The sequence below is a fragment of the Temnothorax americanus genome, unplaced genomic scaffold (genome assembly GCF_048541705.1).
Source record: "Temnothorax americanus isolate GAGA-0224 unplaced genomic scaffold, ASM4854170v1 Scaffold8, whole genome shotgun sequence".
Classification (NCBI taxonomy): domain Eukaryota; kingdom Metazoa; phylum Arthropoda; class Insecta; order Hymenoptera; family Formicidae; genus Temnothorax; species Temnothorax americanus.
Genome location: NW_027509802.1, coordinates 5,572,106 through 5,599,889, shown reverse-complemented (window position 1 = coordinate 5,599,889; position 27,784 = coordinate 5,572,106). Strand labels below are relative to the sequence as shown.

The 27,784-nt window shown below is 40.8% G+C and overlaps 2 protein-coding genes and 1 pseudogene across 13 annotated transcripts in view; 2 read left to right on the top strand and 1 right to left on the bottom strand.

Moving 5' to 3' along the window:
* LOC143907130 (uncharacterized) overlaps positions 1–27,231 on the top strand; it is a 72,422-nt gene extending 45,191 nt beyond the window's left edge. For 4 of the 10 annotated variants that reach the window (XR_013259731.1, XR_013259732.1, XR_013259729.1 and 1 more), the window contains one exon: positions 1,508–1,829. Coding sequence is in view for 6 of the 10 variants with exons in the window: in XM_077423665.1 (XP_077279791.1) it covers positions 22,711–24,714 (2,004 nt within the window). In the remaining 4 variants the exon portion in view is untranslated. Of the gene's footprint in view, positions 1–1,507; positions 1,830–20,246; positions 20,940–21,057 lie in introns of those variants that run through there. The other 6 variants (XM_077423665.1, XM_077423666.1, XM_077423664.1 and 3 more) reach the window with 3 other exon arrangements.
* On the bottom strand, positions 5,635–7,779 carry LOC143907137 (brefeldin A-inhibited guanine nucleotide-exchange protein 2 pseudogene; annotated as a pseudogene). Of its 2 annotated transcripts, none has more exons than XR_013259739.1 (4): positions 7,633–7,779; positions 6,638–7,236; positions 5,887–6,561; positions 5,635–5,773 (listed from the first exon to the last, which is right to left on the bottom strand). The product of XR_013259739.1 is annotated as a brefeldin A-inhibited guanine nucleotide-exchange protein 2 pseudogene, transcript variant X1 (transcript). The 2 variants fall into 2 exon arrangements; XR_013259740.1 differs by lacking the exon at positions 7,633–7,779 and adding an exon at positions 7,374–7,404.
* Positions 8,225–27,784, top strand: part of LOC143907132 (lanC-like protein 3 homolog) — an 80,129-nt gene continuing 60,569 nt past the window's right edge. The window contains exon 1 of the mRNA XM_077423668.1: positions 8,225–8,677. Coding sequence (XP_077279794.1) covers positions 8,329–8,677 — 349 coding nt within the window. The 5' untranslated portion in view covers positions 8,225–8,328. The remainder of the gene's footprint in view (positions 8,678–27,784) is intronic.

Genomic DNA, 27,784 nt, shown 5'->3' with positions numbered 1-27,784 from the left:
CCCCCCCCCCGGCTGACCCCTCGCCACCAAGTTGTCCCCCCCTCCGGCAGACCCCTCGCCACCAAGTCGTCCCCCCCCCCCGAGGCTGACCCCTCGCCACCAAGTTGCCCCCCCCCGGCTGACCCCTCGCCTACGAGTCGTCCCCCCCCCCGGCTGACCCCTCACCACCAAGTTGCCCCCCCCCCCCGGCTGACCCCTCGCCACCAAGTTGCCCCCCCCGGCTGACCCCTCGCCTACGAGTCGTCCCCCCCGGCGCCTTCCCCCCCGCCCCTCACCACCCCTCGGAGCTCCCGAGTTAGGTCTCTTATTGTTTTATCTACTACTGGGCGATAAAATTAAATTTTTTGCCAAATATCTATGCGCAATTTTTCTCTAACAAAGATTATATTCAGAGCAAAGAATCATTAGACAAGCGATATATTAGAGCTAAGACAATAACAGGAACGCAGAAATATCATTGTGTAATTCCAGACGGAGAAGGCACTTTGAGATTTAAACAATTTTCATCATCTGTTGAATCTCGAATTTTTAAAATATTTAAACGTGTAAAAAAATAAACGCTACTTAATAAAAAAAAATTTATCAAGCATAAATAATAAACGCTTTAATTTCACTGTATTTTTTTCTGAAATCAATTTGTAAACTATTTAGTAAGTAATCACTATGTCTTAGATAATTATTAATAGTATTTCCTGTGTACATTATTTTTTCTTTTCAGATATTTTTCAGCACGGATAAATAAAAAATGGAAATTTAAAAAATCGAAAAAAAAAATAGATCCCGTTATTATCTCATTATAAATTTAGGCTTAAAAGTTGTGAAATCGATGATAGTTTTTTACAAAAAATTTTGGAGAAAATCGATCAGTACGTGTTTTTTGTAAATCAAAAATTTGTGTCAAAAATTTCAAAATCTTATAGAAATACAGTTAAAAAAAAATTAAAAAATATTTTTTTGAAAAAAAAAAAAACGTTCCATTTGGCCCATGTTTCGTAAATTTATGAACGTTTAAAAAAAAATAACGTAATTTTTCAAATATCGATATTTTGAAAACGGTTCGACAAAAAAATTTGAAAAAAATCATGGAGGCCTCTTTCAACCAATACTATAACATAAAAAATTTTCAAAAAAATCGAAGATGCAAAACCCAAATGGTGTCCAATTTGGCGTGGAACGCCCCATATAAACACATGGTGTTGTAAACAGACTCACATAGTGTGTGAGTCTGTTACTACGTTTACGCGAGCGTTACTTCTACTGTAGTAATTTACGATAATTCCTTCGCGTAAACGGGATTTTGTAGTAACTTACGATAATTTACTCCGCGTAAACGAGTGATATATCGTAAGTTACTACAGAAGTAACGCTCGCGTTAACGTAGTGTGTGTGTGTGTGTGTGTATACATCTTCCATCGCATAAATTCTGCAAATGCACTTTGCTTGAAAAATACATATGATATAAAGGCACAAAATAAAAATTTATGCAGAATTATTCTTATTGTTCTAGTACAAAGTAATAGGAGCATGATCCTGGAGAAGTCCCATGTCCGTGATATCGTCATCGTGGACGGGGCCTGGGGCCTACAGAAAAAAAAAAAATAATAATATATTTATGTGCGTATGCGTATCGTGCTCGTGCGATTGCGTATGCGTGTGCATGTGTATGAATATGTATGTTCAATTGCATTACGGTTTTATATGTAATATTATTTACTTTCGACAGTAACAATAAAAAAAATAACATATATTTCATTTATATATGTATTTTCGTTTATATTTCTCAACATTTTATCATCGAAATATTAAACAGAGTTTTTTGTCCTAATTAACATTACCGTTTTTTTTCTTCAAATATATCCTAGAATTCCAAAAAATCCTGATTTTACCATACTAAGTGTACGCTACCCAGTGTATTAAGAGAGAGAGGGACAGCAATGAGAGAGGGAAAGAGGGAGAGAGAGAGAGAGAGAGAGAGAGAGAGAGAGAGAGAGAGAGAGAGAGAGAGAGAGAGAGAGAGAGAGAGAGAGAGAGAGAGAGAGAGAGGAATAAATGGGTGCATGCAAATTACATACATAGAGAAAGGAATAATAATACGAGAGATATCTGTCCTTGTCTAACGAAGCATCTGTACGACATATCTGTCAAAGCTCGTTCTTTGAAACGGCTTCATAGATCGCAAAATCCTTTTACAGGAGTAAAGTTTAGGTACTAATGAAGGGTGGGATTGTAAAATAATTTGTAATAATTGAAAAAAATGTAAAATTGCCTAACGAGATATCTGTACCACATGGGCCCGATTCTCTAACGAGAAACATATGCGCAAACACTGCTCTAACAGAAAGGCTGCAAACTGATTTGCTCTGTCGCACAGTTTTTAGCCAATAAGCTTGCAGCTTTTCTGTTAGAGCAGAGTTTACGCATACGTTTGTAGATAGAAAATCGGGCCCCATATCTGTCAAAGCTCGTTCTTTGAAACGGCTTCATAGATCGCAAAATCTTTTTACAGGAGTAAAGTTTAGGTACTAATGAAGGGTGGGATTGTAAAATAATTAATAATAATTGAAAAAAATGTAAAAATGCCTAACGCGATATCTGTACCACATATCTTTCAAAGCTCGTTCTCTGAAACGGCTCCATAGATCGCAAAATCCTTTTACAGGAGTAAAGTTTAGGTACTAATGAAGGGTGGGATTGTAAAATAATTTGTAATAATTGAAAAAAATGTAAAATTGCCTAACGAGATATCTGTACCACATGGGCCCGATTCTCTAACGAGAAACATATGCGCAAACACTGCTCTAACAGAAAGGCTGCAAACTGATTTGCTCTGTCGCACAGTTTTTAGCCAATAAGCTTGCAGCTTTTCTGTTAGAGCAGAGTTTACGCATACGTTTGTAGATAGAAAATCGGGCCCCTAATCTGTCAAAGCTCGTTCTTTGAAACGGCTTCATAGATCGCAAAATCTTTTTACAGGAGTAAAGTTTAGGTACTAATGAAGGGTGGGATTGTAAAATAATTAGTAATAATTGAAAAAAATGTAAAAATGTCTAACGCGATATCTGTACCACATATCTTTCAAAGCTCGTTCTTTGAAACGGCTTCATAGATCGCAAAATCTTTTTACAGGAGTAAAGTTTAGGTACTAATGAAGGGTGGGATTGTAAAATAATTAGTAATAATTGAAAAAAATGTAAAAATGTCTAACGCGATATCTGTACCACATATCTTTCAAAGCTCGTTCTCTGAAACGGCTCCATAGATCGCAAAATCCTTTTACAGGAGTAAAGTTTAGGTACTAATGAAGGGTGGGATTGTAAAATAATTAGTAATAATTGAAAAAAATGTAAAAATGTCTAACGCGATATCTGTACTATACCACATATCTTTCAAAGTTCGTTCTTTGAAACGGCTTCATAGATCGCAAAATTCTTTTACAGGAGTAAAGTTTAGGTACTAATGAAAAGTGGGATTGTAAAATAATTAGTAATAATTGCAAGAAATGTAAAAATGCCTAACGAGATATCTGTATCATATATCTGTCCTGGGTTCGATTGCTGTGTAGGAACCAGACAATGTAGCCAACCCCGAAACTGCCCACAGCTGCGTGCGCCATCGCGCCATCTCTCGCAAGATCCGTGAACTACTGCTGTCACATAATTGCTGCTCTGCGTGAATATTTTTGTGAAAAATATACGCGATCGTTTCAAAGCTCTCATTTTTATTCCAGGCTTTCAATCTCAATTTCAAAGGTACGTTATTGTTTGTGCACGTCTTCTGAAGGGTGGGAAAGTTTAATTTCGTACATATTACGTATACAACTGTTTATATCAGAAAATAAGGTTTTGAGGTGACAGCATTTTAAAATTTTTTTCAATTATTACTAATTATTTGACAATCCCACCCTTCATTAGTACCTCTACTTTATCCCTGTAAAAGGATTTTGCGATCTGTAAAGCCGTTTCAAAATGAGAGCTTTGAAATGAATTGTCGGTAATTTGGACGGCTTTAGCATCCCCTTAAATGTCATTACCGCTGAGAAGTACTTCTTGCCATTTAAGTTAGCATATGTCAGAGCAACCGAATTGTCCATTGCGTTCCACCTTGAATTTTTTTTACAGTTGTTTATTAGGATTGCCCTACTTTTAAATTGAGCGCTTTTTAATGTATTATTATTATTAAACTACCGATATCGATATATTATTAGTAATTTAATATTAAAACTTGACAGAGTGACGTAAACTAATTCGCTCATAGTATTATAACAAAGTATTATGCGTTCAAATTCTCGAAAGCTAGCTTCTTTACTATGCTCTCTCTTTATGTCGATCGATTCAGATAAAAATCTCCGAAGTCTTTCTTTCTCTCGCGATATTCCTAGAGTAAAACTGTACAAAAACTCCACGAAAGTGGCGATATTTTTCACGGATCTGGTTTGAGTCTCGGCTCTTGGGGAAGGTACGCATGTAGAAAGAGTACGCCAACACAGTTTATCCTGCTAAAATGGTTATCAATCTCTATAAGTTCTTTATTGTTTACACATAAATTATAGAATATCTAAACGTTTCTTTTTTTTCGATGTCCTGTGAAATTGTACAATAGAGTTACAAATAAAGATAAAGCCACACTTTACGTATAATCTGATTCAGTCTTTGCTAATGTTACATAATAACGTGCGAAAGAACTAACAGTTAGACTATTTAAGAGGCTATTTAAGAATTTTAATTAAGATACTAAAAGCATAAAACTGTTCAGCTAGCTTTACACAAAGATATTGGTCTTCTTCTTTATGAAATCGTCAAATTATGATTATGATACATTTCTACATTATCACCAGCATCGAATCTAATCTTATTTATCGTGATACTCTTGAGAAACTGTTAATCCATTGTCTTAACTCGATCGCGGCGCAGAACTGCGTCCACCAATGTTGTTCCTCTCCCTCCAATCGATTCCCGTAAAAGCTGTCTACATATTGAACAGTCGATACAACGACGGCGGATTAGTCTGAAATTAAGCACACGTTAACAATCACTCTTCTTGCTAAAATCACAATTCTCTTTTCAATCGCATACCTTGATTATGACATAGACCAGCACGGGAGTCAGATCGTCGGCAGCAGGTATGCCTCTTTCCAAAGCCATGGAGAGGAGATTCATGATGGTAGTCGCGCAACGAAATACACACTGCAACTTATCCCTAGGAGTCTTATACGCCGATATCACAGCCAATTCAGCCTGCGCCCATGACCAGTGGCATTCGTAATGGTGAACTTTTAAAATGTGTAGGTCCTTGTGATTTGGATGAGTTACGACCTTTGCCAACTTTTTGATGTGACCATGAAAAAGCTGGTCCCTATATACATCTCCATCTTCATTTAGATAGAGCGCATTGTGGTGCAGCCACCTGGTCACGTCCTCCGGCGAAGTACCAAGCAGTCCTTGCTCCTGCAAGTACTGCACACCCTTGCCGGGCTTCCAACTAAAGATCTCGATACCGGCCTCCCATACCTCCTTTTGTTTCTGTACTTCATACTGCTCCGGCGAGTCCGGCACCTCCTTGTTGCCAGTCAGACTGGAGACTGGAATTGGCCGACGAGAGGCTGCCAGCGCTGCCGTAACGCGGTAGCGAGGTCTCCGGCATCGTATCCGATGGATGTGACAATGGTTGCTGATCCGCTGGCACGCTGGGATTTACGTAAAGATCCCGACTCCACTCCACCATGCATTTCAGAATAGACACGAGGCACGAGACCACGAATGCGCATGGATTTCTCCTGAAAAAGCAAGACACTAATATTACAAACAAAACTTTATATTGCTTGTTTCGAAGAACATTCTCTGTTCCAAATAATACACCTATCCTGTCATCCTCTTTCTTATAACGCACCTGATTTGGCGATGCACCTAGCTCCAGAGCTTGACAACTTTGAGCAATCTTAGAGAGATCATTGACGAGCTTCTCGAAGAGATTCGCTGCTGAGATCGCAATCGTAGTTAACGTAGATGTCGACGACGCTCTGGGCATCCGCACAGATCCTCGTAAGCGCATGTATGACCATCCGCTTGTGCTCAAAAGAGCTGCTACAGGTCTCGAGGATGTTCATAAAGATCTCCTTAAAAAACACCTCAATCTGCATCTTGAGGTGCATCTTGAAACGGGCGAGCAGCGCCAGAAACAGCGCTAACGACAGCTCGAACACTTCCGGCACCAAAGACACGCCATTCTTCGACAGCACGACACACAAGTACTGTTTAATGGCAATAACAAACATCTCGTTAGAGCGCAATATTGGACCGGCATTCTGCAAGATTCCCAGAAGTAACTGAAGCGACAAGATCTTGGAACGGAGCTCGTGCGATATTGGATCGGGAGTGCCGTCCGGCAGCGGTTTCATAGAGAGCTTGCAGAGAGCGCGAAACACCAGGACTGCATCATTTTGCAGCACATGGGTGAATTTTGCAGTTACCATGTTGTCATTCTCAGCGGCTGCCTCGTCACCGTTGTTCTCCGGACTACCGTCCTCCAAACTGACTTCCTCTTCCAATGGCACCACGGAATTTACTACATCATCAAGAATACTCTTGACAATTGTTTGAGAATCAATGTTATCATTACTAGGAGCATTCTCTGGACTAACCTTGGCTTCAGTTTCGCCGTTTGCTATGACAGAACCCTCCTGCTGATGTTCCCCATCAAGCCTCACGATCTCTTCCTCCGCCTGAGTCTCCATTCGCGCGAAGATCACGTTGATCATCTGCGTGAGAGTCGCACGGGCTGTTGTTTGATTCACCAGGTTGCGCAACGCCAAGTAAACGTTGTAAACAGTACGAATTGTTTAACAGTACCGTACTCTCGTGTACCTCCACACCTCCGTTGGCTTATCATTACAGTCAGCAGAGCTTTAATAATCTGCAGCTGCACACCCTCATCGGTCTGTGGACCGGTGAAGCAACCGCAGATTGTCTCGACAATGCGCACAATCAGCAGCTTGTTAGGCTCCGTTGAATCAGGCACATTGCCAGTGAGATGGCTATATGCGATTAACTTCTGCAGGTAGTCCAGTGCTGTGTCACCACAATCCGTAGTTACTAGCTCTGACATGCTGATTCAAATCGCAAGAAGTACTTCTCAGCGGTAATGACATTTGAGTCGCTCAATTGGGCTGTGGCAGGGCGTTTGAGATAACCTCTTTACCCTGCATAGCTGGTACATCTTTGATCTCGTTACGGAGGTCCTCTGCAAGACAGAATATTAGTCACAAACTTAATTAGCAACTATCGTTTATAATTACAGGCTTATTAGTCTGTATATTTATTTATTTCACTATAAAATAATTTTTAAAACGTTTATATTAATTCTGATTGCAGACGGACCTTCGGGAACACTAGCGCCTTCTTCTTTTAACATAAATAACTAAAAATTAAAAATCTATATTTTGGCTAATTACCAAGTTTATAAATATTTAATTAAAATTATCTGGGTAACTCACAAACCTTTTTAATCACACTTCATAACTCTTCATACAAAATACAAACGATTCCGTATAAAAACTTTTATTAATTTATCCATTTCGGCTAAATGCATGGTGTAAAAATAATTAATTAAATACAATTAAACGAATGACTCACAAACCTTTTCAATTGCACTTCAAAAGTCTTCAAAAAGTCTACAAAATACAAACAATTTCATATGGTAGATTCTTTCCCGGATATTCATTTCTGGGTCAAATACATGCGAATTTAGTATGACGGCGTCATTAAAGGCCATCGCACACAAAATGCATAGCTTAGCATTAGCATAGCATATAAGACCGCTAAACCACGGAGCATCCAGCATAAAGTCGCCATTTCGATTTACATAAGATGCTCCGTGGTCCAGCGGTCTTATGCTACGTTTATGCTAATCTATGCCGTTTGTGTGCGATGGCCTTTATGCTTTCCTAGCTGTGTTCTGGGGATTTCTATAGTGCACGTCAAGGTGAAATTTCATGGGCAGTGAAAAGTAGCAGCAGATCGTACTGATTGGCTACAAAATAGAGAAGTTCTAGGAACTGGAGAACTTCTCTCTTTTATAGCCAATCAGTACAATCTGCTGCTGCTTTTCACTGCCCATGAAATTTCACCTTTACATGTATGTATGTATGTACATACATATGTACTATGCCTTCAGGTGGAAAGCATTAATGACGCCGTCTGTTGTACATATGTACATACATACATATGTATGTATGTATATTTCAGTGGCTTCACCAATGCTAAACATTGTTTACGGTTTACCGACGTAGTTCGTTATATTAAGAAAAGCGAATCGTTGAAATTTTTCGGCACTATGTCGCGGCGATCCAGGTATTTTGTAAACGAATACTGTGCGCGCGAAGAGGAGATCGCCAACGACTTAGTGTCGATACGACGCGATATTAACAATAGTCAGTGTGTCGCTAAAGATAACCTACGCAAGATCTTGCGGCGTATTATTGACAAAGAACCACCTGAGCGTGCAGAAGCTGATGGTGGGCTGTATGTTGGTGCGTCCGGTATTTCTTATGCATTTATGCGACTTGCCGAGTGTTCCGCCTTGGAAGCAGAAACCAGTAAGAAGCATTTGTCATTGGCTGATTGTTATCTGCGTTCGTCTTTATCAATGGTGCAACGTCGCTCCGGCACAGGCTTTCTTCTAGGTCTGTATTGAGCTGTAGTAAAATACTGCAACACTTTTTCCTATTTTATCCTTTTACACACAGATTTTGCTCTGCAATGAAACTGGAAGTGCTCCTCTCTTTCTCTCTTGATCTGTCCTTTCTTTCTCCTCGCCCTTCATTCGCTTTTTTTTTTAAATTCTATTGATTTTATTTGCAGTACCTAGGTCTAGCCAAACCTGCATTTACTTTATTAAATAAATCTTGAGACGATAATTTCTAAATGGAATTGGAGTACGCTATTTCCAGATTTACAATATGGGAAAACTTTCAAAAAACCCATTACGCATGATAACACAAAAACATTGAAAGAGATGCAAATGTGCTTTCTATAATAAGTTAATATCCACCCTTTAATCGGGGGATTCTTCATGTAAACTCGAGTTCTTAGAACTCTTAAAATTATTTTTGTTTTTCCCTTAATAGGAATACCTCTTCTTAAAAAGGAATATGTGGGGTAATCGGGATCGAATTCATGATCCCTAGCATACGAGTCTATCGCACTCACACTGTGAGCTATGAGACATCCTCTCGCCCTCCCTTCTTTCTTTCTTTTGTGGATCTTTATACAAAAATTATATAAAGATACATATATCCTTAATAAAAGATACGTTTTAATATAACTTAATACACAGAGTATATTTGAGAAAAATAAAGAGATTCTTCTTCAATTTTATATTTTCTTCCATACACTTATTTAAGCATGTGTCTGTAATTTTGTTCTTTTATTTCCTCAATTATAATCAATAAACTTGACAGCAAAATCAAAATAATAAATGCTGCGCGTTATTATGTTTTGTGAATTAAACTATATATTATACCCTGTATATTATAAAAATTGTAAACACACATACACATACACACACGATGTCTTACCTAACTAAAGCATCTCTAATTATCTTTGTTTTTTTAAATAATAGAAAAACAGTGAGGATATAACCTAGATAGACTAATGTATATTATTTTGACTGTAACTTTATTAAATCATACAATGCAAAAAGGTAGTGTCTCTTATGAATGCTCTCTCTCTCTCTCAGGTAGCAATCATATTATAGTTATAAAATAAGAATACGAAATAGAAACATGTATAAGATTAGCAAAATTTATTCAAAGAAATGTGTTAATTTATTTATGGAAAAATGATAACACATATTTATATGTCTATTTTCCATCCAGTATAGAATAATTTTATATTAAATTTGCATCGTACAAATAATTTTTTTTTGCTTATATTTATATTATATTTATATTATATATCTACATATATATATATGCAGTCAAACCTCACCAACTCAAACCTTGTTAACTCGAAAACCTTTATAATTCGAATTTTTTTCATTTCCTTGAAAAACCCTTTAAAAGTCGAAAAAACCTCTGTAATTCGAAGTAAACCTCTGTAAGTCAAAGAAAAATAGAAGATCAACTTGAAGTATTTTTTCAGCGTACCATTTACCTCTATAACTTGAATTGTTTCGAGATATATATAGAGGTTAACATTATAAATTGGTAAAAAAACCTCTATATCTCGAATTTCGATCAATATAGTGTTGCGAATGTCCAATAATTAACTCACGTATTAATTGTTAGAATACTTTAATATTGCACTCAGATAAATTTTACATGTATCTGTTAGCAGGGCGCGGTTCTTTTTAGTTATACGTAGAGCCATCTGCACTGAAGACTGAATATAAAACTAGTCCCTAGATTTTTAAATGGGAGCGCATGGATATTGCCAACTTAAAATATAAAATATAAAATAAACTGTTATGTTGACTAGTTATTAAATAATTATGCTTAAAGAAAGAATCTTTAAAAATATCAACACTTTCCTTTATTTAATAACTTACAAACTCCTAAATAATTACATAATTGTTGAAATCGGTTAGCAAACAAAGGTTTTGTATGTATGTCCGCGAGTTGTTTCTCTGTATCTACTTTTGAAATTGTTATTTCACCGGCAGTAACTAGTTCGCGAACAAAGAAATGTCTTATACGAATATGTTTCGTTCTTCGATGATACTCCGGATTATTGGCAAGTCGAATGGCAGCTTCATTGTCCACTTGTAAATCAGGCGTTGCGTTCAACTGATTAAGATTAAGTTCAGTTAAAAGCTTCTTAATCCAGATGATTTCTTGTGCTGCCTCACTGGCTGCTACAACCTCAGCTTCTGTTGTGGATATTGCAACTGAAGTTTGTCGTTGACTAATCCAGGTAATAGGTGCATCGGAATATAGACAGAGTACACCCGAAGTAGATCGTCCTGTGTCAAGATCACCACCATGATCTGCATCGCTGTAACATTCTAAAACACCTTTACTCATAGACTTGTAAATAATACCATAGTTAGTGGTGCCTTTTAAATAGCGAAAGATTTTTTTAACCCTGATCACATCTCGTTCTTCTGGATTTTCGAGCTTTCTTGATACTACTCCAACAGCATATGCGATGTCAGGTCGAGTTCCACACATCAAAAACATCAGAGCTCCAACAGCTTGTCTGTATGGAAAGTCAGTGTTAAGAGGACTCTTCTCAGTATCGTTGTCTCTGACAACAGGAGTCGTGACAGCTCTGCAGCTGCTCATGCCGAATTGTTCTAGTATTTTCTTGATGTAGTGAGTTTGGCTAACTCGTATAGAGCCATCTTTTTCTCTGTTGATTTTTAATCCCAGGAAAAATGATCCCGGTTTTGAAGTAATTTTGAACTCCTTCTTGAGATCGTCGATAAATTGCTGAAGTTCTCTCTTACTGTTAGCTGCAATCAGCCCATCATCCACGTAAAGGACAAAGTAAATTTTACTTTTGCCTTTTTGTCTTATTATAAATAGACAAGGATCAGCTTCACTCTTTTGAAATCCTAATTTTATTAGGTAGTCGGTGAACTTTTTATTAAAACAGCGAGGAGCTTGTTTCAGGCCATACAAGCTTTTCTTCAAACAACATACCCTGCTGGAACCGTCACTGTATCCTTCAGGCTGCTTCATATATATAGTTTCCTCTAAGTCGCCATAGAGAAAAGCAGTAGACACATCTATTTGTTCAAGGAACATATCTTTGTTAGCAGCAACACTGAGTAGTGTCCGAATAGTAGATGTTCTCGCTACAGGACTGAAAGTTTGGTCAAAATCAACACCTTTCTGTTGTGAAAAGGCCTTAATTACCAGCCTAGCTTTAAATTTATCAACAGATCCGTCGGCATTCGTTTTTACTCTGTAGACCCATTTATAGGGAATGGCTCTTTTTCCTGGAGGTAAATCTACCAATGTCCAAGTCTTAATTTTTCGAAGTGCTTTCATTTCTTGATCCATTGCCTTTTTCCAGTTATCTTGTTGATCTGAGTTTATGGCTTCAGTATAAGTTTCTGGTTCTTGAAAAGCCGCTGAAACATAGTGTATATAGTCTTCAAGTTTTTTTGGACATTTAAGTGTAGACCGATCACGAAGGTGTCGTCCAGTTGTTTCATTGTTCTTCTGAAGATCATTTTTAGCCTTCTTACTTGTGCTTTCTTGAGTTTCTTCTTTAGAATCTTCGTCAACATCCCAGTATTCTTCTTCCTCTTCTTCTTCAGTCTCAGAATCCTGATCTTCGGTTTAAGTTTCTGAATCTTGAAGTACTTGATCTGGAAGATCGGAGATTTACTGGAATATCTACGCCTGTCTTCTGAACTAATGTCTTCTCTTCAAAAACAACGTCTCGTGATCGAATCAGCTTATTTTCTTCACACCAAATCCGGTATTCATCATTGTGATCATAGCCAATCAGGATTCTTTTCACAGTTTCCCGATCCATTTTCTTTCTTTGCTGTTTTGGAACGTGTACATAGCAGGTTGATCCAATTATTCGCAAATGTTTCGCACCAGGCCTTTTATTATACTATAACTCGTATAGAGATATCTCAGGAGTATTGGAAGGCCCTGTTCGATTCAATATGTATGACGCAGTATTTATCATTTTAGCTCAAAGCTTCTGTGGAATATTTCCGTGAGCATGCATTATAGCTCTAGCTGTTTCCACAACAGTACGATTGTTCGCGAAATCGCTGATTAATCCCGACGATGGGAGCGGGATGAGAAGGACGCGCGTGGAAGGTGTTCACTAATTATTTACTTTATTTTTTGTGTAACTCAGACCACAGTCTGAGCCGTCTTTAATATGAGAAGAGATATATACAGTCTGACCTGAGAGTGGTGGGCAGTCTTTCGGAGTTCACTAAGCATAAGAAGTCTTTGTATAAGAAGTCTTTGTGTATTGTTCGTGAGTGGGCGAGGCAGTTATATTAATTGCCCTCCTCGTGATGATTAGCCCGTGAGCCGGTAAGACACGTGGCGGTCGGCACTCGCGCACATGTGAGCCTGAGTCGTCGTGTTGATGTACCCGAGTAGAGCTGGATGAGCGGTCGCTTTACATGTTAATGCAGTATCTCGGCAGCTGTAATCACTGCGGTGGGCACTTCAATGTGTATAGTCACAATCAAGATGCACAGAGCACACGTGCGTCTGATCACTGCGCGGCCATTTGTACAATTGCCTCGATCGCGAGGAAGACGTTGGCGATGAGCGCGCCCGTGTTTGCGCAAGCTGCCGCGGTGATGCGGCGTCGATATCCGATCGATGCTGCCATCTGATCGGGCGGCGCAACGGTAACGGAATCTCGAACAACGATTCTCCCTTTCACTGCAACCATTTTATTGAGGGGTGTAGGGCATAGTAAACCGCTGAATAATTCTCTCTTTTTGAAGAATATCTTTGATTTGTTTGTTGTTATTCTCCTCCGTTGTCGCTGAGAAATTCCTTAATAACATGTCCAGTAGTTTTTGTTTCAGCTATAAATTGATTTAATTTATCTGCTACTTCTGATTTTTCTTTGATAAAATAGATAGTTCCAAATTTTGTAAAGTTATCCTTAAATAGTACAAAGTAACGATACCCAGACATTGAACTTTTAAATGGACCACAAACATCTGAATGAACAAGCTCTCCCGGTTTCGTTGCTTTTCTTCTGGTGGAAAAAGGAAGTCGATGAGCTTTGCCGTAGATACAGCCTTCACACAGTTCGGTGTCCATCTCCAAGTTGATATTTAGTTTCTTGTGGATCATTGTCTTCACATGTCGCTTATTTTGATGTCCATATCGCTCGTGATATAATTGAAGCAAATTTTCTTTATTAGTGACATTTATTTCAGTAGGAGAATGAGGTTTAATACATCTCATAACTAATTTAAATAAACCTCCAAAACGACCATGTATCCTACTAGCTTTACATCTCGATTTATTTTAAGCTCGCAGGTTTCTGCTGTTGATATAAATCTGCTTTCTGGATTCTTATCTTGTGCAGCAAGAACAGAAAATAAATTCTTTTCAATCTTGGGTACATACCACACATCTCCTAGAGTAAGCTTATACCATTTTCCAGCCACTGCTACTTCGACGTCTATTGTACTTTTGCCAATAGCCTCAACAGTGTCTCCATTTGCCGTAGTAATTGTATGTGCTGTTGAAAATGGCTCAAAAGTCTTGAAAAAAATTGCTGTTATTTGTAACATGACTTGTTGCTCCATTATCCACATACCAACCGTCATTGTCACAATCAGAAGACATTACAACCGATGTTACAGTAAGAAAAGTCATATTTGTCGAACTTTTATTCGAAGAATCAGTAGCTTCTGACTTACTTGGTTTTGGTGGTTTTCCATCCGCTATCCATTTTCGACACTTCTTGATCACGTGGTTAGGCTTTTTGCAGTAACTGCAAATAAGTTTTTTTTCTGCTTTGATTCATTGGAGTTCTGCTTTGAGGTGAGTGCGAGAGCTTCTTGAGATGTAGATTCGACTCTTTTGTTAGATAGAGCTTTTTCATAAGCGCAAAGCTGATTTGTCAAATTATCAACAGTTCAATCAAAAATAATCTTCTGGCAACGTACCTAATATTTTGCAGATTAAAAATAAATAGGGCAATTCTGGATTATTTTCAGCATCTCTACTCATTTCCTGTTTCAGATCGTTCCATAAATTTTTCAATTTAGACATGTGCGTAGCAATATCGTCAGTAGGATTTTTCAGTCTAGACATAATAAAAATTGGATGAATTAAAATTATGTCTGACGTAAAAATAATTATCAAAAATATCGATACCTGAAGATATCGGTACATATACAGTTGCGAACAACATTCAGTAAGACACGCAAATCAAAATAAATAAAGAATTTTACAGTTAACGACTTATTAACATTAATCATGTTTTATTTCGATTATGTTTTATGTTGAAATTGAAAAATATATACAAGGTGTACAACTAAAAGGGTTACAGATTATTATTTTAATAAAACTAAGCAAAATATTAAATTGTTGTTTTCTTTAGAAATAATAGTCCGTAACACTTTTAGCTTCATACCTTGTATTATATACGGTTTATAAGATTATAAGATATATTGTTTATAAGATTAAGATGCGTAACACTACAAAAAGGCGTGATATCCGTACAAAATTACCTTTTAAAAAAAAAGGTAAAAAAGAGCGCCAAGTACTCGCATAATAGTGTATATGTATTATGTTGTTACCCTGTTATGTTGTTACCTCGAAAAAAACAAAGTGGTAGTATTATAGTCCAGTCAAATATACGATTAGACCTAGAAAAAATTGCAACACAAGGTTTTATTACGTCATTGTGTTCAGAAAAATATACTGAACAACATATTCAAATTCCGCCATTTTCCGCTATCCTTAAGTATGTTTTTTATTAACAATTTATAAACATATTCGTTTTTCTCCACAAATACGATGAATTTTGAAATTTTTGTAGAGATCAAAGTTGTAGAACAGACAAATATCTACAAAAAATGTTCTTATGAGTTTTTCGAAATATCTCATATTATTTGAGATATTTGCAACGGAAGCTCAAAACATTATAGCGCTGCGCGCTTACGGCCAACATTAGCCAGATAAATTAGCATCTGTTTCCAGGGTGGCCACAAGGAGGCTGTTGGCTTGATTGTCACCCCATTTTTGGTTTTTCTTATTGTTTTTGTTTTTAATATATCTTTTTATAATCCTACATATATGTATATATGTATATATAACTTGACACTAAGCTTTTTGCCAATTTAAATCTATCGTAGAAACTTGCCTTTCCTACTGTAAATGCGTCTTTATGTGCCAGTATTATCAACGGAATTTTGTAACATTCTGAGTTATAGTGTAATTTTTAACGCGACATAAGCGTTTTTGATAGTGAAAAGTAATTTCCTGATCTCTCGAAAATGGTCTACTCTTTCATCGAGCTTTCGGGCAAAAACTTAGCGACGTACAGCAAAATTTCCTGAAGCAATTTTGTATCTAAAGGAACGCTTTTTAAATGTGTACCATTAAATTTGCTTGAAAAAAATTTTAATTAATTGTTGAAAATTGCCTTTGAAAAAATTGTGTCGAGTTAGCCCCGGTCTCCCCTATATATATATATATATATATATATATATATATATATATATATATATATATATAACAATATATATATATATATATATGTGTGCGTGCGTGCGTGCGTGCGTGCGTGCGTGCGTGCGTGCGTGCGTGCGTGCGTGCGTGCGTGCGTGCGTGCGTGCGTGCGTGCGTGCGTGCGTGCGTGCGTGCGTGCGTGCGTGCGTGCGTGCGTGCGTGCGTGCGTGCGTGCGTGCGTGCGTGCGTGCGTGCGTGCGTGCGTGCGTGCGTGCGTGCGTGCGTGCGTGCGTGCGTGCGTGCGTGCGTGCGTGCGTGCGTGCGTGCGTGCGTGCGTGCGTGCGTGCGTGCGTGCGTGCGTGCGTGCGTGCGTGCGTGCGTGCGTGCGTGCGTGCGTGCGTGCGTGCGTGCGTGCGTGCGTGCGTGCGTGCGTGCGTGCGTGCGTGCGTGCGTGCGTGCGTGCGTGCGTGCGTGCGTGCGAGCGTGCGTGCGTGCGTGCGTGCGTGCGTGCGTGCGTGCGTGCGTGCGTGCGTGCGTGCGTGCGTGCGTGCGTGCGTGCGTGCGTGCGTGCGTGCGTGCGTGCGTGCGTGCGTGCGTGCGTGCGTGCGTGCGTGCGTGCGTGCGTGCGTGCGTGCGTGCGTGCGTGCGTGCGTGCGTGCGTGCGTGCGTGCGTGCGTGCGTGCGTGCGTGCGTGCGTGCGTGCGTGCGTGCGTGCGTGCGTGCGTGCGTGCGTGCGTGCGTGCGAGCGTGCGTGCGTGCGTGCGTGCGTGCGTGCGTGCGTGCGTGCGTGCGTGCGTGCGTGCGTGCGTGCGTGCGTGCGTGCGTGCGTGCGTGCGTGCGTGCGTGCGTGCGTGCGTGCGTGCGTGCGTGCGTGCGTGCGTGCGTGCGTGCGTGCGTGCGTGCGTGCGTGCGTGCGTGCGTGCGTGCGTGCGTGCGTGCGTGCGTGCGTGCGTGCGTGCGTGCGTGCGTGCGTGCGTGCGTGCGTGCGTGCGTGCGTGCGTGCGTGCGTGCGTGCGTGCGTGCGTGCGTGCGTGCGTGCGTGCGTGCGTGCGTGCGTGCGTGCGTGCGTGCGTGCGTGCGTGCGTGCGTGCGTGCGTGCGTGCGTGCGTGCGTGCGTGCGTGCGTGCGTGCGTGCGTGCGTGCGTGCGTGCGTGCGTGCGTGCGTGCGTGCGTGCGTGCGTGCGTGCGTGCGTGCGTGCGTGCGTGCGTGCGTGCGTGCGTGCGTGCGTGCGTGCGTGCGTGCGTGCGTGCGTGTGTTTGTTTGTGTGTGTGTGTGTGTACATAGACACATACTAGTATCAAAAACCAACTCAAGTTCCTTGTAGAACCTAGAGAACTAGCAGCGAGACCGGTAGAGACTGCTGTGTGCTTGTTAAAACTCTCCGCTCCGCTCTGCGCGTAGGCTAATAGCTCTTGTTGCAAATATCTCAAATAATATGAGATATTTCAAAAAATTCATGAAAACTTTTTTTGTAGATATTTGTCTGTTCTACAACTTTGATCTCTACAAAAATTTCAAAATCCATCGTATTTGTGGAGAAAAACGAATTTGTTTATAAATTGTTAATAAAAAACATACTTAGGGATAGCGGAAAATGGCGGAATTTGAATATGTTGTTCAGTATATTTTTCTGAACACAATAACGTAATAAAATTTTGTGTTGCAATTTTTTGTAGGTACCCCCCCTTTTTTTCGTATTTTGACTGGACTATTATACCTCCAAATAGCTTTATCCTGTACATAATGTTTATACAATGCGTAATATACTACAAAAAGGCGTGATATCCGCACAAAATTACCTTTTTTAAAAAAAGGTAAAAAAAAGCGCCAAGTACACGTATAGTAGTGTATATGTTGTTACCTAATAAAAAAGAAAGTGGTAGTATTATACCTCGAAAAAACCTAAGTAACAAGTGGTAGATCTTTATATCTCGAAAAATCTCGAAAAAATCTAAGCAGTAGTATCTTTATTTCCGAAAAATTATAACCCAAGTGATACACGTCACAAAATTATGTTACCTTATCAAAAAGAAGAGTCGCGCTTCAAGTGATTTATTACAATTACAAAAAAGAAATGATATCTCTTTAAATTAGAGCGCCAATTACAGAGAGAACATGTATATTGCCTCAAAAAATAATTGTTGCACTACTTTGAAAAATCTTTACATTGTGTCAATTAGAAAAAAATGTATGATAACAATTTTATAAGATTAAAAATTTTTATTTAAATTTAACAAGGGAATACAAGATATTTAAATACAAAGTTTACATGTGTATTTTTTAGTGGTCACAAAGAATTACAGAGGTAACAGTACAAAATAAAAATATTTTATTAAAATATTTAATCCAACGAGGGAATACAATTTGTATTTAAATACAAAGTTTATATATGTATTTTTCAATAGAATAAAAGATTTAATCACAAAGAATTACAGAGGTAACAGTACAAAATAAATTTTTTTTATTAAAATACATAAATTTTTCTTGTAAAAAAACTTGGCGCTGCTAGACCTTGAAATTTTAAATAAATAAATAAACTTATTCTATACTTAATTATAAGCCGCATTATCCGCCGTCCGCGTAGTCACGCACACCCATATCACTCACTCCCACATCCACGCTGATAATCATTTAATATTACTCCCATTGCATTCTTCTCTGAATTATTTTTATTTATTGTTGTCCTTATTTATTTAAAAGGTCTAGCAGCGCCCAAGTTTTTTTACAAGAAAAATTTATGTATTTTAATAAAATATTTTTATTTTGTACTGTTACCTCTGTAATTCTGTGTGATTAAATCTTTTATTCTATTGAAAAATACATATATAAACTTTGTATTTAAATACAAATTGTATTCCCTCGTTGGATTAAATATTTTAATAAAATATTTTTATTTTGTACTGTTACCTTTGTAATTCTTTGTGACCACTAAAAAATACACATGTAAACTTTGTATTTAAATATCTTGCATTCCCTTGTTAAATTTAAATAAAATTTTTTAATCTTATAAAATTGTTATCATACATTTTTTTCTAATTGACACAATGTAAAGATTTTTTAAAGTAGTGCAACAATTATTTTTTGAGGCAATATACATGTTCTCTCTGTAATTGGCGCTCTAATTTAAAGAGATATCATTTCTTTTTTGTAATTGTAATAGATCACTTAAAGCGCGACTCTTCTTTTTGATAAGTGTTCGAGATTCCGTTACCGTTGCGCCGATCGGATATCGACTCCACATCACCGCGGTAGTTCGCGCCCGCACGGGCGCGCTCATCGCCAACGTCTTCCTCGCGATCGAGGCTTTTGTGCAAATGGCCGCGCAGTGATCAGACGCACGATGTGTGCTCTGTGCATCTTGATTGTGACTATACACATTGAAGTGCTCACCGCAGTGATTACAGCTGCTGAGATACTGCATTAACATGTAAAGCGACCACACATCCAGCTCTACTCAGGATACATCATCACGACGACTCAGGCTCACATGCGCGCGAGTGCCGACCGCCACGTGTCTCACCGGCTCACGGGCGATTCATCGAAGAGGACGGCAATTAATATAACTGCCTCGCCCACTCACGAACGATACACAAAGACTTCTTATACAAAGACTTCTTATGCTGAGAGAACTCCGAAAGACTGTCCACCACTCTCAGGTCAGACTGTATATATCTCTTCTCATATTAAAGACGGCTCAGACTGTGGTCTGAGTTACACAAGAAATAAAGTGAATAATTAGTGAACACCTTCCACGCGCGTCCTTCTCATCCCGCTTCCATCGTCGGGATTAATCAGCGATTTCGCGAACATTTGGTCCTTCGAGCCGGATGCGTGGAACTTACAGTGTAGCTCGGACACATCTCATATGAACAGGGCATGCCTTCCACGACATGCCACGTGGACATTATCGCGCGCTTCCGCGAGTGAAGTACAGCCATTCTCACGCGCGCTCGCAAGTGTTACGAAAACATGCTCACGCGTTCCCGCGAGTGAAAGTAGACTTGTTCACGTGCTCAATACATGACATTGTAGATTCTCGATTCGCGTAGTGTTGTCCTAACGCGTCTCTCGAACGTTTTCGCCTCATGCAGTGTTTCTCATACGTGTCTCGACATTTCTCAGGTTTCTCATCGTGCGCAGTTCAGGGACGGCTCAACATGACGGAACCCGCAAGGGCGGGTACGGGCGGTACGGACACCATGACGCCACAGCTCGAAATATCACCGGCTCGCACATCGGAACGCCAGGTTTCACCCGTGCGCTTGCCCACGGAGCTCATCCTAACTGAACCGACTGGCGGCGGTGCGGAATATTGGCGACACGCTGCCAACTTGTGCAGAGGACATGCCGTTAGAGGAGGTCATTCAAATCTCAATGCATCTCGAAGAGGCAAACAAGGCGTTTCTCAAGGAGCATGCATGTCTTGAAGCTTCATAGCCGTCGGCGCTCATTCAACAGCAAAGCGCACGTTGACAGCTCAGCATGTGGCAGCTCAACCGGCCCGCACGGTAGCATCTAATCTACCCGTGCGATTGATGCAACGGCACTCACTTCATTGTGATATGCACGTAATTTAGGGATTTTTCAACCGACGATCGACAAAAATTAGTCATACTACGGAGGCTTTGGGTCAAATGCCTCGGCCGTCACAACGTCCGCTCATACCAGAGCTCACGTAGGTGCAAGAAGTGCGCCCACCGACATCATACGATGCTGCATGAGGCACATCAGACCGACTCATCATCGAAACCTATCACCAGCTCAGCTGCGTCAGCTCAATAGGACAACGGTGCCATCGTCACTCACTCATTTTTGGCACGTTCATTGCACTCAACATTACTAGCTACGGCCCTGGCTCAGATCAGTTTATCTGTTCATACTCAATGAATATGGCCTCTCATTGATTCAGGTTCAAAATTTGCCTTTGTTTCAGAATCTCTCGTTCGCCAGCTCAACATCACTCGTCATCATTCCGTCATTCTCATCACTGGAATTGGTGGCGGAAAGGCGACGCAAACTCGAGGAATTGCATTGCTTAAGCTCCGCTCACTTCACTCAAGATCAGACGTCATTATTCAAGCTCACATTCTGCAGACGTTAACAAACATTCTGCCATCATTCAACGCTGCACCACAGGAATGGCCGCATCTCACCAAGTTAACCTTGGCTGATCCAGATTTTCTGACACCACTGCCAGTGGATATTATCATTGGAGCTGATTCATATGGGCAGATCATCAAGCCCAACATCATCAAACAAGGTACATGGATGCCAATTGCGCAGCTCTCAATTTTCGGATGGCTCGTTTTCAGACCTGTCGACACATCATCATCGGCATCTGCTACAGTGCATCATGCATCGGTTCAGGAGAGGGAAGATGCTCTCGACGAGCTACTGTCGAGATTTTGGACTCAGGAAGAAGTGCCTTCGAGCAACAATCCTTGAGCCTACTCCTGACGAACAAAATGTGAAGAACATTTCAAGAGTACTGTCTCACGGGAATTAACAGGTCAATACACAGTTCGACTACCCCTGAAATCATCACTTGATACTCTTGGCGACTCCTATCTTACCGCGCATCGATGTTTGAAAAGCTTACAAAGAAGATTCTCTCTAGATGACAACTATCGACGTCTGTATCACCAATTCATGACAGAATATCGAGATCTCAACCACATGAAGAAAGCCTCACCCGTTTCCAGTCAGCAAACGCAATATTATTTGCCACATCACGGAGTGCTCAAACCAGACAGTGCAACCACGAAATTACGTGTGGTATTCAACGGCTCGAGCGCATCCACATCAGGCCGCTTACTCAATGATATCATGCACACAGGAGCCAAGTTGCATTTAGACGTCACCGATGTCTTGCTCTGGATCCGACAATTTCGGCATTTAGTTGCCACTGACATCACCAAGAGTATAGGCAGATCAACGTGCATAAAGATGACTAAAATTTACAACGGACTCGCTGGATAGATGAACAACTCAATGAAGTACCATATCACCTAACAACGATCGATATGTTGATGACAATTCTGGAGGCGACAACACCTTTCAGCAAGTAGTAGAATTCAGTACTGCTCAACGGACTTGTACATGGCGGGCGGCGTCCCATTAGCAAGGTGGCACGCGACTTATCAAGACGAACTCACTGCGGTTCAAGCAGAACAGGACCAGGACTCACAAACAACATTGACGATTGCGTAACCAAAGGACTCGGATTACGATGGCTTCCTCAAGAAGGTTCATTCACATTCTCAACAAGGATCTCGTTGCACACTGATCTTCTCACCAAACGCCTCGCTTGGTCTGAAGTGGCTCAGAAACTCGATCCACTGGGCTTTGTATCACCAGTGGTGATCAAGGCGAAGATGCTCTTGCAGGAGCTTTGACTACATGAAGCTCCAATGGGATGAACCACTGCCATCCCAGTTCTCATCACGGTGGCTCATTATCAGAAAAGAACTCACAAGCTTGCAAGCTCTCAATACCTCGGTGGTACAACCAAGGTAGCACCTCTCAAACCACATAGGGCCTTTCGTCAGTGGAACTTCACGGCTTTTCTGATGCTTCTCAACTGGCAATGGCTGCAGTCGTATTTATCACCGTCCACAGCTCTAATGGCGCCACGATTTCATTGGTGTGCTCCAAAACAAAGGTAGCACCGCTCAAGCAGCTCACCATCCCGAGACTTGAACTCACCGCAGCACTGCTGCTCTCAAGACTCATGCAATACGTTCAAGCCACCTTGAAGTTGAACGTCACAGCAACTCACCTGTGGACGGACTCTGTTGTGACACTCACGTGGATCAAATCTCATGCATCGCGCTGGAAGGATTTCGTGAGAAATCGGGTTTCTCAAATTCAAGAGCTCACTGCAAACGCACATTGGAAATACGTACCAGGTACGTCCAACCCAGCCGATTGCGCCTCACGAGGATTAACTACTGCTCAACTCCAAAGTCACTCATTATGGTGGACGGGTCCATTGTGGATACTCACCCCTGAAGCTTGGCCATCTCAACCCGCGCTTTCGGACGAGTTGAACTCGCACGAGGCTCGTTCTGGCATTGCGCTACATGCGGCCGCATCTCAACCGGAATATTACTGGGACCTGATATATAGGTACTCAACTTTCAACAAGTTATTGAAAATAACAGCTCTTTGTTTCAGATTTATATCGCTTCTGGGAAAGTGCCGACGCACGCCACTGGACTTGCACTCAGCTTTGGAGGAGGCCAGATTCTTCTGGATTAAGGCTACTCAAGCGGCATACTTTACGCACGAGATCAAGATGCTCACGGCCAACTCGAGACTACCAATTGCTCACGCATTCAGTCGATTGACTGCGTACATAGACGCTCAAGGGATCATCCGAGTTGGCGGCCGCCTCAACCAATCAGCACTAGCTCAAGACAGCAAACATCAGGCGATTTTGCCTCGCCACTCCCGGCTCTCAACCTTGATCATTTTACACGCCCATCTGCGTACTCTGCATGGAGGAACACAGCTGACATTGGCTCATGTCAGGCAAAGTTACTGGATCATCGGCGGACGGGCTCCGGTGAAGTCTCATATCTTGCGGTGTGTCGTGTGTGCTCGGCAGGGGGGGATCCGTGCTCATCAACTGATGGGCCAACTACCTCTCTCTCGGGTTACGCCGTCACGTCCGTTTACTCACACAGGAGTTGACTATGCCGGACCGCTCACCATCAAAACATGGAAAGGACGAGGTGCGAAGACATACAAAGGATGGATCTGTGTGTTTGTCTGTTTCTCCACCTCAGCAATTCACCTCGAAGTAGTCAGTGACTACTCATCAGAAGGATTTATTGCAGCCTTCCGAAGATTTTCAGCGAGAAGGGGAATTGCTCAGACCATATATTCGGACTGCGGGACAACATTCATTGGAGCAGACGCCGCGCTCAAGAAAATGTTCATCCAGAGCTCACAAGAACATCAACGGATCGCTCAAATTCTACAACAGGATTGCACCAGATGGGAGTTCAACCCACCAGGCGCTCCACACATGGGGGGCAAGTGGGAGGCGGTGGTGAAATCCGTCAAGTTTCATCTGAGACGGACTATCGGGGAGACTCTACTCACTACGGAAGAATTCACAACGTTGCTTACTCAAATCGAAGCCATTCTCAACTCACGGCCCTTAGAACCGCTGAGTGACGACCCGGAAGACGTCTCAGCGCTCACACCAGGTCATTTCCTCATTGGAGGTCCACTCACTACCATACCCGAGCCATCTCTGATTGACCTAGCAACCTCACGGCTATCTCGATGGCAGCTCATCCAGCAGCGAGTTCAACATTTTTGGGCACAATGGTCGGCTCATTATCTGCAACGCCAGCAGGTGATCTCCAAGTGGCATCATCCTAACAACAACATTAAGGTGGGCTCCATCGTGCTGCTCACCGACGAATGCTCTCCACCGTGCAAGTGGCCACTCGCCAGAGTAACAGCTTTGCACCCCGGCAAGGATGGACTCACCAGGGTGGTTACCCTCAAGACGGCCACCACGACACTCACTCGACCAAGTGCCAAGCTTGCAATTCTACCCATCTCAACAGAATGAAGGATCAAGAGTAAGGAATCATCAACAAGGTTGCTGATGGCGGGCGGAATGTTCGAGATTCCCTTAACGTTGCGCCGTCCGATCAGATGGCAGCATCGATCGGGTAACGACACTCGATCACCGCGGCAGCTTGCGCCCGCACGGGCGCGCTCATCGCCACCGTCTTCCTCGCGATCGAGGCAATTGTGCAAATGGCCGCGCGGTGACTAGACGCATAACGTGTGCTCTGTACGGTTCGTTCATTGACTTCGGTTAATCGTGCACATCGCAGTGCTCACGCTGTTGTAGATCGTATCATAAACTGTGAAATAGGCCGCTCATCAACTCTGGTGCCTCAACACGACGACTCAGGCTCACATGTGCGCGAGTGCCGACCGCCACGTGTCTCACCGGCTCACGGGCGACTCACCACACGAGGAGGGCAATTGATATAATTGTCGCTCGCTTGCAACGATCATACAAAGACTTCTCTTTTATACACCGCTTATCGATTCTCAGGTCAGACTGTAACAATCTCGATACATTAAAGACGGCTCAGACTGTGGTCTGAGTTACACAAAATAAAGTGCATATTCGAGTTAACACCTTCCACGCGCGTCCTTCTCATCCCGCTTCCATCGCCGGGATTAATCAGCGATTTCGCGAACATTAACAAAACTACAAAAATTTTCCAACCGTGTAGGGTGATTAAAAAAAACCTTTTTTTATTTTTTGCGACGCACCCCAAAATATCAAAGCTTACCTAAAAAAAGAATTTTCCTCTAAAGTTGAGCAAAATCGAACAAGTTTTAGAGGTCGCTACCAGTGATTTTCAATATTTTCGATTAAAAAATTGGTTTTTTTCAAATGTTCAAAATTGCATAACTTTTCAAGTTTTAATGATAGAGGCATGAAATTTTTAGGAAATTTTTGTCAATTTATGTAGTTTATAAATATCGAGTTAGAAAATTTATTTTTGGAAACAATTTTTTTACGTTTTTTTTGTTTTCTTTTCTAAAAAGGGCATGTCATAGTTATTGTTGTCGTTTTTCCGCGATGCCGATTGGTTCTCTCGTTGCGCTTACTTCATACGCGACTGTCATGGCATATTTTGCTAGTTGTGTATACGTATACGGACATTGTTCGTAGCAAAGAATAGAACAGCAATGTTAGACATGATGGACACAATAAAGAGGTTTCTAAAACGGAGGAAAATGATATTATGTACTAATAAAACAAAAATGTTAGTGTTTAACAAAGAAAGTAGGGAGAAGAAAGAGAAATGGAAATGGGGAGAAAAGGAGATAGAAGAGGTTAGAACTTTTAAATATTTAGGTTTTGTGTTTAATAATAGAGGGAATTGCAAAGATCACATTAAGGAATTAGCTAGGAAAGGTACGATTGCGGTAAATAGGACGTGGGGTCTTGGAGAACGGATATGTGAAGATGATTTCATAAGGAGAGGGAGTTTGTTTAATTACCTAGTCCAGAGTGTGATGTCGTATGGGGTGAAAAGACTGACCGCAAAAATAGACCAAAAATAGCCTAATTCACCCTTGTCTTTTTTCACCCTTGAATTTAGACTTCTACTTGGTACTAAATGATAGTCTATAATGAGTTATGAATCCTCAAAAAGTTTTAGATTGAGCCGGCTTTGAAAAAAAGAGGCGAGGGGACTCACTCTAATCAAGCACCCCGAAAGTGAGAGGCGAGGGGACTCACTCTAATCGAATACGTTTTTTGAACCTATTATTATGTAAGTTTCCATTTCAACGTTTTAAAATAGCGAATACGCAACCAACTTTGACCCTCCATATCTTGAAAATAAAAAGCCGGCTCAATATAAAACTTTCTGAGGATTTATGACTCATTATAGACTATCATTTAGTACCAAGTAGAAGTCTAAATTTAAGGGTGAAAAAGAGGCTATTTTTGCGGTCACTTTTTGGGGATGGGAAGAAAAAAAGGAATTGGAAAAAATTATGCTAGATTACGCAAGATGGGTTTTCGATTTAAAGTTCTGTACTCCAAGATACCTAATGTCAACGGAACTGGGGTTGAGAAAGCTTAGGATAGGATGGGGTAGAAGGGCAATGGGATATAAGGAAAAGATTAGGGAAATGGATGAGAGCAGATGGGTCAAGAAATGTTGGATAGAGAAAGAGAAAAACAAATGGAAAGACAGATATGGTAGAGAGAGAGAAAAGTACTATAATAGAAACGGGTGGGGGGGTGGAAGCAGTCGAGTCGTTAAGGAGAGAAGGGAGGAAAACTTAGGGAAAGAGATTAAATTAAGAGACTGGGAGATACAGAGGCAAGTGGAAGAGAATAATATAATAGAGTCAAAGTATAACAGGAGGTATACAGAGTTAGAGAGAGACGGAAATAGACCGGAATATCTAAGGAGGGCAAACATAGATAAACAGATCGAAAGGGATAGTATCAGAGCCCTGATAAATCTGAGATGTGGTAACATGGAATCGGAGAACATGTATTGGTGGGAGGAAGAGAAAAAAATGTGTCTGTTCTGCAAGGAAGGAAGGGATAATTTGAAGCACTATGTGGAAGAGTGCAGCAGTATAAAGAACCGGTTTATAGAACTAGGGAGAGATAACAAGAAAAGAATAGATAGACTATGGAACGATAAACTAGATACAACCAAAGAAAAAATATTAAGTAAATTATATAGGGATAGAAAAAAGATAGAAGCAGAGATGAGGAAAGATAGGCGAGAGCAGTAGTGATAAATAATGGCGAGCTTTAGCGTGAGGTATGATCCCGTCAAAATTGTTGTGATTGACGGGCAATGTGCGGATGGATGAGTGTGTTAAGGAACTTATTGTAAATCAAGTCCACTTCTTGGCAGCAGCCGAAGTTAAATAAATATTATTATTATTAACTAATTCAAAACTTCTAATTCCTAATTTAATAGAACTTTAAGTAAATATGTAGAATAACGGCACTATCTCCGATTCTTTTAAAATTTGCAAATTTTTGTGTATTTTGAATAGTAAAAGAGATTCTCAGAAGGAAAATTGTCGCTTATTTTATTTGTTTATAATTAATACTTAAAATATCATTATTTAATTAT